This window comes from Eutrigla gurnardus (genome assembly GCF_963514095.1).
Source record: "Eutrigla gurnardus genome assembly, chromosome: 3".
Taxonomy (NCBI): Eukaryota; Metazoa; Chordata; class Actinopteri; order Perciformes; family Triglidae; genus Eutrigla; species Eutrigla gurnardus.
In genome coordinates this window covers 24390832-24404619 of record NC_139917.1, presented here as the reverse complement: position 1 = coordinate 24404619, position 13788 = coordinate 24390832, and the positions used below count along the sequence as shown (strand labels likewise).

At 38.5% G+C, this 13788-nt stretch overlaps 1 protein-coding gene across 3 annotated transcripts; it reads right to left on the bottom strand.

The window, feature by feature from the left end:
* Positions 1 to 382: 382 nt before the first annotated feature.
* Positions 383 to 12949, bottom strand: ankrd49 (ankyrin repeat domain 49). Of its 3 annotated transcripts, XR_014596813.1 has the most exons (4): positions 12834 to 12938; positions 11625 to 11846; positions 6478 to 7042; positions 383 to 705 (listed from the first exon to the last, which is right to left on the bottom strand). XR_014596813.1 is itself a non-coding variant. In XM_084005235.1 (3 exons), the coding sequence occupies exons 2-3, from the start codon at positions 11838 to 11840 to the stop codon at positions 6563 to 6565; spliced, it is 696 nt and encodes a 231-aa protein (XP_083861361.1). In that variant the 5' UTR covers positions 11841 to 11846; positions 12849 to 12949; the 3' UTR covers positions 5057 to 6562. The 3 variants fall into 3 exon arrangements, 2 of the variants coding, with proteins under 2 accessions (XP_083861361.1, XP_083861360.1); XM_084005235.1 differs by lacking the exon at positions 383 to 705 and having other exon boundaries at positions 5057 to 7042; positions 12849 to 12949; XM_084005234.1 differs by lacking the exon at positions 383 to 705 and having other exon boundaries at positions 5057 to 7042.
* Positions 12950 to 13788: the final 839 nt, after the last annotated feature.

The following is a 13788-nucleotide window of genomic DNA, read 5'->3' as shown; positions in this document are numbered from 1 at the left end:
AACTAAACTGCATAATGGTTCAAACAGACTGTAATTGAAAGGGCAGAATGACATACTAACAAGAGCTGAATAACAGTAGAAGAAATCACAAGTTATTGGTAAAAGAAGATGGAAGATGTTAAGCCCAGATTTTAGGGTTAGGGTCACCTTTCTGGACTGGAAAAGAAAAGAACTGAGACACTGACAAAATCAGTTTTAATCATTTAATTATCCTTATTGAGACCAAAAGTCAAATGCAAATAATACATTTGTTGTGTATTTACTATCTCTGTAAAATATTGAAAATATTTTATACAAACACACCAACACATCACCTATTCACATGACACTTACTGTGTGTGTGTGTGTGTGTGTGTGTGTGTGTGTGTGTGTGTGTGTGTGTGTGTGGGGGGGGGGGGGGGCAGAATCCAGCCACAGCATGCCATTTCCAGGCCTGGGGTCTGGATCAACAACCAGATGGAGGGTCGTGCCTGGGGTCATGTGCATGTGTATGGCGTGTGCACTGAGGGTAATGGTTTTTGAGGTCTGAGAGGTTGGGGGTGGGGAGGCCAATAATTCTGGAGGTATTGTGTGTGATGTGTATGAGTTTGTTCATAGGAGCAGTTATAATGGTGAAGAGACTGAAGACTAGAATCTGGAGCGATATGGTTTTCCCTCACCTTGCAGTGGATAGGAGGGGGGCCAGCGATGTACTCAGCTGTGTTACTACTTACGGAAAGTAACAGCAGGTTAAGTGATTGCTTTGTTGATGTACCTAGGCAGAGATAATAACAACAATAACAATATAGGAGAATGTGTTTGACTTATTTCAGAGTCCTCAGGTGATATTTTTGTGGGAAAAAGCTTGCAAGAGGACCCTGAGGGAAGATTTGTCTGATTTATGGATTTCAAGGAGGTAAGGCGTTTCACATTTGTACCTTGACAAAGAAAGCCTGAAGGAAGAATGACAAAGACCTCTATAGATTTTCCTTCCTACTGGCATTTAACCAGCGTTCTCGGCACAATCCAATGAGCCATGACAAAGCCACCGCTGTCTTCTCCCCCTGAGGCTCCTCTTCATCCTCATCTCACTGTGAGATTTACATTCACAACACAGACCTTTCTCCCTCTTGCTTAATCAACTAGCCAATTATGTCGCCTGCAGTATAATTGTAATTGCTTGATTAAATATATCCCTACCTCCTCATTCCTATACGACAGAGCTATCCAGCGGAAAAAAAACATTAGCATTTCCCTTTTTATGGTGAAATCCCATGGTCGGGAAACACAGGACTGGCTTTGTTTTGCCTTCAGGACCAAGGTTGATGCTCACTTTGGGGCTTAACCCCACCACCTAACCCAGCAGTTAAGAAGCGGGTTTTATTCTTCTTAATTGGCATATTTATTTATTAATTTGCAGTGCGTTGAGTTGTCAGGGCCACCGTAAACTTCAGATAAATGCATGAATATAAAATGATATTAATTGTGGAGTATGAAGGTGTTAAATAGGGACAGGGCTTAGATAGCCATATCCCTGTTTTCCTTTCTTGATGCTAAGCTAAGTTTAGCCACGCCGCTGTCAACAGACAGTAAACAGACATCAATCTTCTCCTCTAAATCTTTTCAAGAATGCCGATTTGCAGATATTTTACAAACATGTCAATCAATTCCATTAATCCAAAATTGCCTTTCAAACGAACTATTTTGGAAGCTGGGATTCACAATTATAATTGTAATTCTTAGAGGTTTTGGCTTGAATCCATCATGTTTTAATAAACTTGTTAGAGCATGAAGTGGAATGATTTGTTGACCAGAGAGAATTCAATCAGGAGGATTGACGTGAAAATAATAATTGTTTACTATAACAAAATAAATGATAAAAATGTCTGGACTTTGGTGATTGGACTCTATGAGTATACCTGTCCATCAGAGATGCAATTGAATGAATACAATTTTCCTTATCGAAATGTGTGTTGTTTGCAAAATCATATAAAGTTGCCCCACAAACTTTATCAAGACAGATACAAAATGTATCCAGCCACAAATAAAACCTCAGTGACCTCAGTAAGATGAGGTGATTTTCAGGTGGAAGCAATTAAAAGAGGTCATGGACACGTGGTGCAATATAATCCCTCTGAAAACTGACAGTGTAAATGCTGTACCAACCGACTGAATACTAAATATGGTGTACTTTAAACACTGAACATGTATATGGAAAAACATGCCCATGCTCAGGTTGTGTGTATCAGGATTTAACTACAGGCCTGTTTCAACACATTTTAACTCTAGAACATTATTAAATTGTATCTTGGAATAAAAATTCAAAAAACAAACACATTTGGCCAATCTCAGTGAGGACTGTATTAGAGTTTAGACCTGAAGTGTAAAGATGCCTCTGCTGTCTCTGTACTTTAAATGATTACATCATGATTGCTGTTTGATTTGTGTTTGATTGGCTGAAAAATAATAATAAAGACGACTCTTAAGAATGAGGACAATTATGCCGTCACTTATCTGCAGTTATTGATCTGAGAAAATTGCAGGCCAAGAAGAAGGTACGTTTTAAGAATAAATCTGACTTGCTTGAGTGAGGAGGAATAAGAGTGAACAGAAGCTTGAATGACTATTGCTTCATTTCCACTGCCTGCTTTATCTCAACTCTCACTTTTGGTACCAGGTCCGGGATCGTCAACATGATAACCGTTAAATGCTTAATGAGTTGAGGGTTTCGGTTCAGATTCACCAGGTGGCTGACTGATTAAATGTTAAAGCATTCAACACTCCCCACGGTAAATAATTACATGATTTGCCATTTGCCTTATCAAATACACGATTCAGATTTGTTGGCTATCCTCACATCTCGTGCCCTTTGCAGTCAGAGTGTTACAATTAAAAAAAATCTATTTTATGATATGACAGTTTGGTTTAATTAAGACACTGAAACAACTTGGTTAGGTTCAGTGAAATATTGTGGTTTAGGTTACCTATTCTACGAAGGTAGGAGAACCATGTATTGCTTGAGGTCTCCATTAAGAATAAGGGACCTCCTTCAGTGTGGTTACAGTGATAACACTTGATCACTGTCACACTGAAATACTTCCACTGTTGGATGTCGGCTGTTTTGTTGACCCAGACCTGCTCATTACGTGCACTTTGTGTCACAACGTCGCCCGACTTCCTCCTTTGCTCTCATCGTAATACAACTGCTGCTCGAAGGCTTTGTCGCTCGGATGGCAACGCATGTTGTTCTGGGACTCGATTGCTGCCCCTGTTCTTCTCGGAAGGGCAGTCAACCGGATCCTACTTTTAAATGTTGTCTACCCAAGGACAACAGATGCAAATTAGTCTCCAACTCTCTGTTTTAATTGCGCTCAAGAAAAGAAAAAGTGGCCAGAAACATGACCCCAAATTAATAATCATGTTGCTGCACGTCTGCCGGGTGAGGGACTGCTAATTCGTTGCCATAACAATGTTACATAGTGGTAATGTGTCAATGTTGTATTTACGGTTAATTGTAGCAGAACCGATTGACAAAAAACAAAAGAGCAATGACAAAATATCATCATTATCACAATACATCACATAAGAATACTACAACGACGTATTAGGGCCACGGTAGGAAAAAAAATGGAGCCAAGAGAGGTGAGCAATATTCCGAGACAAAAAATTTTTTTGCGACTTTATAAAGAAGCAAATTTGCTTGTTTTAAAGTCGATTATTACGATGCTAACAACCGGCATTTATGCTCACTAACTTCCCATGAATGTTGCATTTATTTTTCTAATTAATATGTATTATAATAATATCTGATGTTTTGTATTCTGTTATGTTATTATAACACATCCAGATCTCCAACTACTGATGCACATTTGGACACTAATGGATCGGAGAGAATATAAATATACTTTCACCTGTTGAACAGCAGAAGCAGCATAGTCCAACTGCACATGTCAGTCAGGTTAATTTGGCATATTTCTCTGCGTGAGCTCAAGAAAAGGATAGTCAGTAGCCCTTCCATTTTATTTGAAGCTTGCGTATGTTAGTCATCTTCTGTTAATGTACCTAAAACTTTATTTTCAAAGAGCTGAGGACATTCAGTGCATCTCCTCCCAGCCCTGTTGCGTCAGAGGGGTCAAGAGGGGACGCACTCCACATCTCATCATTTGAGAAATGAATATCTTTGAATCTTTATATATATATATATATATATATATATATATATATATATATATATATATATGATCTTATTTACCCATCTGCAGTCGTTTGTTGCATCTAGTTAAAATATGACAAGATTGAGACTCAGATGTCCTGTAGCGAATTTGATAAGGGTTTACACTTACACTTTAACTGTGGGAAATTGCATCTACTTAATTCCAAAATATTTAAATAAAATATTCAAATTAAGTCTTCTTATGCATTTTCCCCAAATTAATAGATCAGAAATCTGTCATCAAGGTGGAAATTGTCCTAAAATTGAGCATCTATTCCTTTTAATCCCAGATCCATAACTTCATGGATTCATTTTTTTGATTAAAAAAAAAAAAGAGGGTGCTACCAATCAGTCTGGGACTAACTGAAAGGGATTCAATTGGCAATTGGACACTAACTCCACTTTCCCAATCATCAGTACCAATATTAATGATAATTCATTTGCATTTTCTAGAAATCATAACTGAAAAATATCTGTATTCTGGTAATCCCCTCATCTGTCTCAAATGCATCAGCAACATGAATGTTAATTAATGATGTGTAATAGTAAAACATTAAACGTGTATTTTTTGCATCTACTCTGTACTGTGTCTGATTTACAAATGTGGGAAGTAGTACTAACTTACTGTACTAACTTACACCTAATTTTCAGGTATCTTTAATTATTATAGTATTTTATACAGTATTTTACTTTTACTACCCACAAGTGCACAATCAGGACAATCCTGACTTATAAATGCAGGTAATTTACCATTATAAATTCACCATAATCAGAGGTGTCGACAGACATTTTAAACTCAAGTAGAAGTACAGATACTTGTGTTCAAAAAGACTAGTAGTACCGATTCTACTTCTTTATTCAAGTAAAAGTGAAACAGTACAGGTTGTGAAATGTACTCAAAGAAAAAAGTATCCCTATGAATGACGTTTGTTTTTGTTTTTTACAAGGCTAACTGAATCATGCGTCATATGAATAATATTAAAATAACAATACTCAAGTAAATTACAGATACCTGATACTTCTACTTAAGTAGAGTAAGTTTTTTTTTATTTCCCACCTCTGACCATAATACATTGAAATCCAGGTCACAGCAGCCACTGACAATCCAAATGACATAAAGATAAAGTCTATTTTTTTGGATCAAAGGTCAAGCCAACTATGCAGCAACTTTTAATTAAAGTCTCAACGGGGTCAGACTTTTCATTGACCTGATGGACAGAAGTGAATGAGTAACCGTTGAACCCTCTGAAGGCTTTCCTAAGGTGGGCACAGAGTCAGTAGGCAGCCTCCTGTCACAGCATGAGAAAGACTGTAATTGGACTGACGGCTCTCTGTATGTTCATAATTTTAAAAGATGATCTCAAAGCTTGGAGCCTCCAATACATCTATAAAGGGAATGTTTCAGGAGCTGTATACACAGATATCTATAGGGGTAAAAGCAAACATAAGGCAATGAAGCAGTGTCAGTGGCTGTAGACTGTTAAGTCAACAGCAGCGCTTTGAGTTACTTTCCTATGTCGGCATTACATCACACAATGACAATGTTAACAGATAATATTAATATTAATGAGAACTTAAGAGGTATGAGAACTTGCGATTTCTCACTGTTTTCTTCTATTTTTTTTTTTGTTAAACCACACAGACAACCTATTAATAGAAAAAAATACATTTCAAATTGAAGCCACATGCAGTAAAACATTATTTGTCTCAAAGAAGTCACTTTGAAGGCGTGTAGCTGCTGCATATGTTGCTCAACCTCTGGCTCACTGGACTAGACGAGGGACTTTCAAAGGGTTATTTTAGTAATCGGTGAAGAGGTTACCCAATAAAAATAAGTACAGAAAATAATAGTGATGCCAGCGAAAGAAACCATGAGAAGGTCTAGTTTAAGAGAGGTCCCACAGTAGGTGGCTGGATATGAATCAAATGACTGACTTATACCAATAAACAAATATCCCTTTAGCTTTCTTTTGACTTCTACATAGATAAAGCTAAATATGTGTCCTAAAAACCCACTCAGTCACTTCTTGTGGATTCCCTGAAACAAACTGTAATATTGACTCAGAGACACTGAAATATGAGAGAAACAAGACTGCATTAGATTTTAAATATCAGTGATGCAAAGTATCAATAGAATATTATTACAAACATTCATTTATTCTGATGTTTCAACAGAAAAGATACATTGCCTCTAGACCATGATCATCAAGCTTTTAGTGGCAGTCAAGGGGTCACACATATCACAAGAAAAAGTAATGAATGGTAACTGGTCAAACTGATCAAACCTCATGTCTTCCATGTGCGTAACATCTGTGAAATAAATGTTCATGTTCCTCAAGAAGAGGGTAAAAGCATCTGCAGCCGTGTTTTTCATTCATGAGATGGCCCCACATTGACACAGTCTTCGACCATCTCGAACAAGACGTGATGTGGGCCCGTACACCTGGCCACCTCGCTGGCCGTCTCCCCGCTGCTGCTACGAAGCCACGGCTTCAGGTTTCGCTGAGAGAGGAGGAGCTCTAGCGTATGAGGAGAGTCTGTCCTAAAGGAGTTCGTGTTGGAGGCGGCCAGGTGTAGTGGTGTGAGCCCGCCGTTGGTCTGGGCGTTCAGTTCGGCTCCATGCTGCAGGAGAAAACTCGCCACGGCAACCCGGCTCCAGTGGCAGGCGCTGTGGAGGGGCGTCCAGCCATCGATGGTGCGAGGGTTAACCGTAGCCCCATTGGCTATTAAAGCAGAAACCACATCAACATGGCCACTGTACGCTGCACGGTGCAGTGGCGTGTATCCGTCCTCGTCACAGCAGTGCACCAGCAAGGGATCAACCTTTAACAGCCTCTGGACTGTTGAGAGCTAAGGGAAAATGCAGAAATGCTAAGGGTCAGGAAACAAACTCATAGGCCCATGAGATAATTATGTTTTACTTGAGTAAGTCCTGTAATTGTAACAACAACTGATTACTTACTACCAGCCTTTTATTTTGGTAACAGCCTACAAAACTATTCAACTTAATTATCTTCTATTCTATCTATAATTCAGTACTTAAAAGCACAATTACTTCCTTTATCTGTATGAAGGCTGTATTATAAATACTTCTGAAGAGTGACCTTCTGGCAAAGATGGATGCTTGAACCTTTGTTGAAAGTAGGTGTAGGTCATATCGTCCTATGGTCATATCCACCAGGGGGATATCATAGAACCTTGAAGCTTTTGAAAGCATTTAGTCTGCGGGCCTGTGCTTGGTGCCACAGCATCACAGCATCACAGCATCATGCTTCGTTTAACATTATTATCGCAGTCAAAAAGAAAACTGCCTTGTGCTTGAGCCATGCACCTGTAGGCTATTAACGGGGCAGGCTAGCAGCAATCTAACACCACCATAAATATAATATATATACACCGCAAAAATACAAAATCATACTTTTCCATTTCTTGGGGTGAAACAAATATATATATAATATATAAAAAAAATGTAGAACTAAGACTTTGTAATTAAAGCTTTCAAATTCACAAATATCTCCACTACCAATTTGATTATGAGCTGATAGAGAGTCAGTGCCAGACCTCCCGCCCCAATTGATTTAATTTTTGGTGATAGATGTTGAAATCTCTAAGGGTATCTTTGGGTTATATTGGCAGGACACAGCCGAGAAGACACTTTTACATTGTCAAAATGCCTCACTAGAAAGAAATAATGAGTACAAACTACAATTACAGGACCTCCTTGAGAAAGAGGGGGACAGAACACTCTACCCAATAAGTGATTTTAAGACACAAGGGCGTCTTAAATTAATCTAAATGCAAAGTCACCGCACCAGAAATAATCAGAAAGCAAAAAACAGCACAGAACTAAACAAATATCACACACACGACAAATATAGTGTGTGGAAAATGGTTACATGGCAACAGAGTTAGTATGAATTGTGATTAAATTAGGATGGGGAGGATGTTTCCCTCCAAGGGAAGCATTGTTTTATTATCCACAAGGCGCATATAGTCTTTCATGGCTTTTACGCCTTTGAGGTTTCAAGGTTCAATAAGTGTGTTTGCCGTTTGTCAACTATTCCCTTTGTGCCATTTATCGTCTTGTGGTATGCAAAGTCACACAGGTTTTCAATTCTTCAGCATATTTCTGCATTCATTAACAACCCAATGCGCTGCAAGGCACAACCGTGTGTTTTACTTCTGTTTGAAAGTTCTGCTGTCACAAAGAGTGTATTTTCTTTCAGATTGAAATGGCACTGCAATAACTTCTTTGGGAGTTTTTTTTTATTATAGGTTTACAAATTTGACATAATTGTCTTATTATTATATATATATATGATTATAGACTTAATACACTGCTTCTGCTGTGCATAAACACAACTTTTATAATAGTCCAGAACATTTTTTATTTTGTCTGTTAAACTAAAGAAGAAAAAGCTGAAAGAACACAAATGAGAACATTAAATGAACCACTTCAACATTATTAATTTCTTACTAAATTCAAATGTGAAATTAAACCATGCAAAAAAAACCTGTTGCACAGCTGCAGTCCAGAAAAATACATTTCAATGTGTCACATTTGGGCTGAGAATTTAAGTTGTATCACAAAGCATGGCATTGAAGATATGCTGCTACTTTTCATCGTGAAAAGAACGCGTGAGCTTTTCACTTGTGATTCGTTGTTTTAATTATTTCCCTTTCCAGAGATCAGTCTCTTCAGCAACATTAAATAAACAATCTCTAACATAAATACCTCAGTGCGAGGCCCATTTAATGGAACAATGCTGGATACTTTATTCCTAAATCAGCATGGAAGCCGGTCTCTCACAAACACATTTGTTACGCTCCAAGTGCTTTTCATTTTAACATAATAAACAGATAATATCAACTATCAAAAAACAGGCACACAAACAACCCCCTCATTAGTGTTAAATGATTGCATGGGGTTTACACAATTGGTCTTTGGTCATAGCTAGTTTTTAGAAATGCTTGTTGGGGTGAGTGAGGGAGGCAGAGGGGGTGGATAGTGTACACCCTTGTGACCGAGGAGCTCCCTCTTTCAATACAGCCATTCATTTTTTTATTTCTTAAATTGAATTTGGAAATTAGTGTAAAAATCAGGATTTGACATAAACCGTGGACCATTTAGTTAGTCTAACCTGGCTAACCGTCTAAACCAACTGGCATGCTCCAGCCTCGCTACAGCTGATAAGAGGTGGGACTGACACACTCTTCTGTCCACACAAATGTGTGAAACAGTTAAAGGATGTTGAATCTGTTGTCTCCATTCACCCGCCTCACTTGCTGCTAACACCAGGCAACGCATACAAATTAAAAACAATCGATTGCGCCGCTCAATACTCTCTTTATAACCTGTAAAATCTAATTTTAACATATCCGAGTCCATCGAATGACCCCTAGCAATTGGCCGCGGAGACTCAGATGAGTGACACGTAAACTTAGCTCAGTTTTGTGATTAACGGAAAAGTCAGAGAGTCCGCACACTGAGTCGAGTTCAGCACCTCTACAGCTGACAACTGGTGCGCTGCCAAAACTCCAAAGGATTTAGTACTAAAAGATTTTGCACACCGAACGTCCTGTACCAGTTCAATATGAATACATGTATTACTCCGTATACTGCAGTAAACACTTTCAGAGACAAATTGCTCTGATGTTGTTTGAAGTGTGTGGCATTAGAACGTGTGAATAATTTGAATTACACACAGTGGGAGTCTTAATATGCTGAGCTGCAGGCTGAAAACATTTATGGGTGATCTTTCACTCCCGATTCTTTGGCCTAACTGAAATTAAGTCTCAGTGACTTCTTGATCTTAGCTCTTTCACAAAAAAAAAACTGTCATGACACTAAAAGGTGAAAGGCCTAATTGCATTCCTGTGAGCGTGACTTCCCACGCTTCAAAATAAATATTCCATCTCAGTACAGAACAAATGTGTTTGAAGGAACGAGTTAGAAGTCTATCTACCAAAAGTGAGCGCTGAATGTCTGGTCAGAGTCTAAATCTTGTTTACTCATTCTTTGAAGAGAGAGACCCTGATTTTAAATCAGAATTTTGCCTATTTTAGACTATTCTACACTCATTTTACTGCGGCAACATTTTGTCTACTTGCGTCTGTACAAAATAACATTTCATAGTTTAGCTTCTATTGTGAAAAAGGGGTTTGGTAGGAAAAACATCCATTATTCTTAAAGTAGGGTACTAAAAAATATTGCTTTGATATCAGCGCTAGTTTCAAATAAATTCAAATGATACCCACACTTAATTACCATTACTATTTACAGAAATAAAAACTAGAAGTCTACAGTCCTACAGTCTGGATATCAACTAACTGTTGATAACTGTCCTACTACAGGTGCATATGACTAATCACAGACATGGAAAGGTTAACTCTTAGCAGAGCAGCATATTTTTCAGGGCAACCTACATTTTAAAGAAATAGGAAGAAGTAAGAAACATAATTCAGGCTAAAAGAAAATTACAGTGTGAATGTGTAGATTACTATAATTATAATATCACTGCCTCACACGATACATGTGTGTATTCCATTAAATGAATGTGTTACTTTGATGTATTCCTATGAATAGAACTTTATTCAGCCCCTTGGGTAAAATTATGGTGTTTATGACAATATTATCCATATTATTTCAGCTACAACCCCAGTGGTGTGAAACAGACTTGGAGCAAAGAAAAATAACATGAATAGAAACCCGTTTTCATTTTACACAATATGCACATTAACTGGAGCTTTCCTAAAATGACACTGTTTTTTTGCAATCGGTTGTCCTTGTGTGTTAAATATGTTGGTAGGGTGAGGATTAAATGGTGCCACAGAACAATTGGTGAATGTGAACTTGAAAAATTACAAAATTTGTTTTGTTCATAAAGTAGAGTAAAAGTACACCTAAGTTGATTGACAGTTGGAACAGTTAAAAAGCACCGTTTGTGTTTAGGAAATAAAAATGCGCACACACACCATTGGTAGTTGCTTGTTCGACCTGCTGTCTGTGTTGTTGGAATAAAATTAAACGTCATGAAACATCACAACTCATTTTGTCTGTTCTTTTACTTTGGAGATTTTTTAAAAATAGATGACTAGCTGCCAAAATCCCTTTGGTGGTGGAGGTAAGTAATTGTTTTTTATGATGACCTAAGGTCATCAGACGCCGTGTATTCTTGTTGGAAATGGAATCATGAAAGGTTGTTGTATGTGGGCTTTGGCAGGCAGCTGGTTTCTGTTTTCCCTGGTGCGGTGTCCCGGCACTGAATCTTTTAATGGTATGGAGTACCAGACTACACATGCCTACTTTCAGCCTTGGCTACATGGGTTGGTCAAGTAATCTCCATCTCCATTGAACCACTATTTATCGCTAGTTGAGAAGGATGAATAATCCTACATTTAAAGAGTGGTGCCAGAACAAAACGTCACTTACGCGATTGTTTTCCACCGCCCACAGTATGAGCACCTCTGGTGTGTCTTTGAGACTTTCTTCTTTTTCTAGATACCACTCCTGTCTGTGTTCCTCCTCCTCTTCCACCTCTTCATCCTCATTCTTGCTTCCAGTCCACAGGCTGCTCGCCCCTCGGGGGATCAGGTTCCCATGTGTGTTCAGAAGTTCAAGCTGGTTGAAATCTTCTGGGAACTCCATCGCCTGCTGTTTTGGCGAATTCAATACAAAAAGAAAATGACATGGAGATATTATTAAGTACCACCAGTTCTTTTGTTGGAAGCCCAACAAAACAGAAAACTCTTCAGTTAACATACTGGGACTGGGACTGCCCCGTACAGAGGCTGAACCGTCACACAACCGAGTCTTACTAGTCAGTTATCTCTGACGTGAACTTACAGAAATGTAATATGAAACATGTATGGGTGTTGTCCTTGAGGCGTGTATCTATTCTAGCAAACCTGACTGTCAGATCAGAGAGGGCCTTGAAGATTCAACGGGCTCCTGCTGATCAGGTTCACTGTCACACTGTTCTAATGAGCACCACCAGTGATTTATATGAGTTCAGTGGAAAAAGTACAAGTCTAAAGTGAACAAATTAAAAGCCAATTCTAACAGAGACCTAAATATTATTATCTTGACAAGTGACAAGACATGGAGAGATGTGATAGTGTGAGGAGGTGTTGAAAACGATTGTACAAACAAGCTATTGTTGTTGAGTGGAATCACAAGGTTGCCTATTCTTATTTTTTGTACGTTTATATCAATCAGATCAAATATTATAAACACCACTTGTGGTAGCGTAGTTAAGTAGTGTGGTTTTAGCTAACCTGTAGCTAACGAACTGTGCATCGTGAAGCAAAACAAGTAGATAAACATTCAACAAACGTTCAGATTAACGTTTCATTGCATCAATATGAGCCGGTTTAACGGCATTTACGTCCATGTTAAACGCAGAACTGTTCGTGTAAGTTGCTGTAATGCGTGTAGTTAGCTACATAAAAACAAATACGTAAACATTAGCTTACGTACAACGGTTAGCGTTATGTTTGACATAGACATTGACGTTAATTTGACATTTACGTTGACGTCCATTTCAAACATGACGAACTACAATTTGAGCAACACGTCTCTTGTTAGCAAAAACAGTTCTCGGGAGATTTAATTAACCGACTTAAAGGTATAAAAGCTCACATGATTTAACCTCACGTTCTGGTTTTGTGGTCTCTGTTTCGGTTTTCTTCTTCGTGTTGTTGTTGTTGTTCTTCTTCTTCGTGTTCTTCTTCGTGGTCTTCTTCGTGGTCTTCTTCTTTACGGAGGTTGTCATCCACTTGGTACATTACCGCCACCATCTGTTCCGGAAATGTAACGAGTCCCCCCCCCAAAAAAAGACACACACACACACACACACACACACACACACACACACACACACACACACACACACACTGAGCTGTCAGGATTTCAGTAGGTTGTCATGTCACAACTATTTCACAGTTCATTTGCCATGAAGAAACGTAAGGTAAAGGAGGAGCGGCCATTATGTTACCATGACAGCATTCTAGATTTGCATTCATGCCAGACTGCATAGTTTGTGATTTTGGACGCAGCCATATGTGAATGAATATGGAGCCAAGTTGTTGCTTAGCTGATACCCCCCATTCACAATAAAGTGCAATAATCAAGGAGTAAACAAAAAAAGGCACAGAAAAGATCAATAAAGGCACACAAATAAAAAGGGCTAAGGATAAAATAGGTTTAAAAGGTCCAATAAAAGAGAACAATTAAAAAGTGTCCAGAGGCAATATACACTGGCACATAAAAGGAGACACTAGCCAAAGGCAAGTGAATAGAGGTGAGTCTTTAAAAGGGACTTAAACATATTTAGAGACTGGGCTGCACGGATGTGGAGGGGGAGGAAAACAAAGGTAAAAAACATACCTATATCGCCAGTTCCCCGAAGAAGATGTCATTGATCATATTGATGACAAATAGCAAGCTTATCACACTGACTTGTGCCTTTTTAAAACGTGTACAGAATACTGCAGGACTCATCACTAAATTTCATCCTGTGTGATAACCTTTCTGTTATCATCCATTCTATTATCTTTCTTATATGTGATGTTTGTCCTATTGGCCTTTAGCTACT

Coding starts and splice junctions, on each gene's coding strand:
- ankrd49 (XM_084005235.1), bottom strand. CDS start 11,840: ATGGAGTTCCCAGAAGATTTCAACCAGCTTGAACTTCTGAACACACAT. Junction 7,043..11,624: donor GGGCGGTGGAAAACAATCGC/GTAAGTGACGTT, acceptor ATTTTCCCTTAG/CTCTCAACAGTCCAGAGGCT.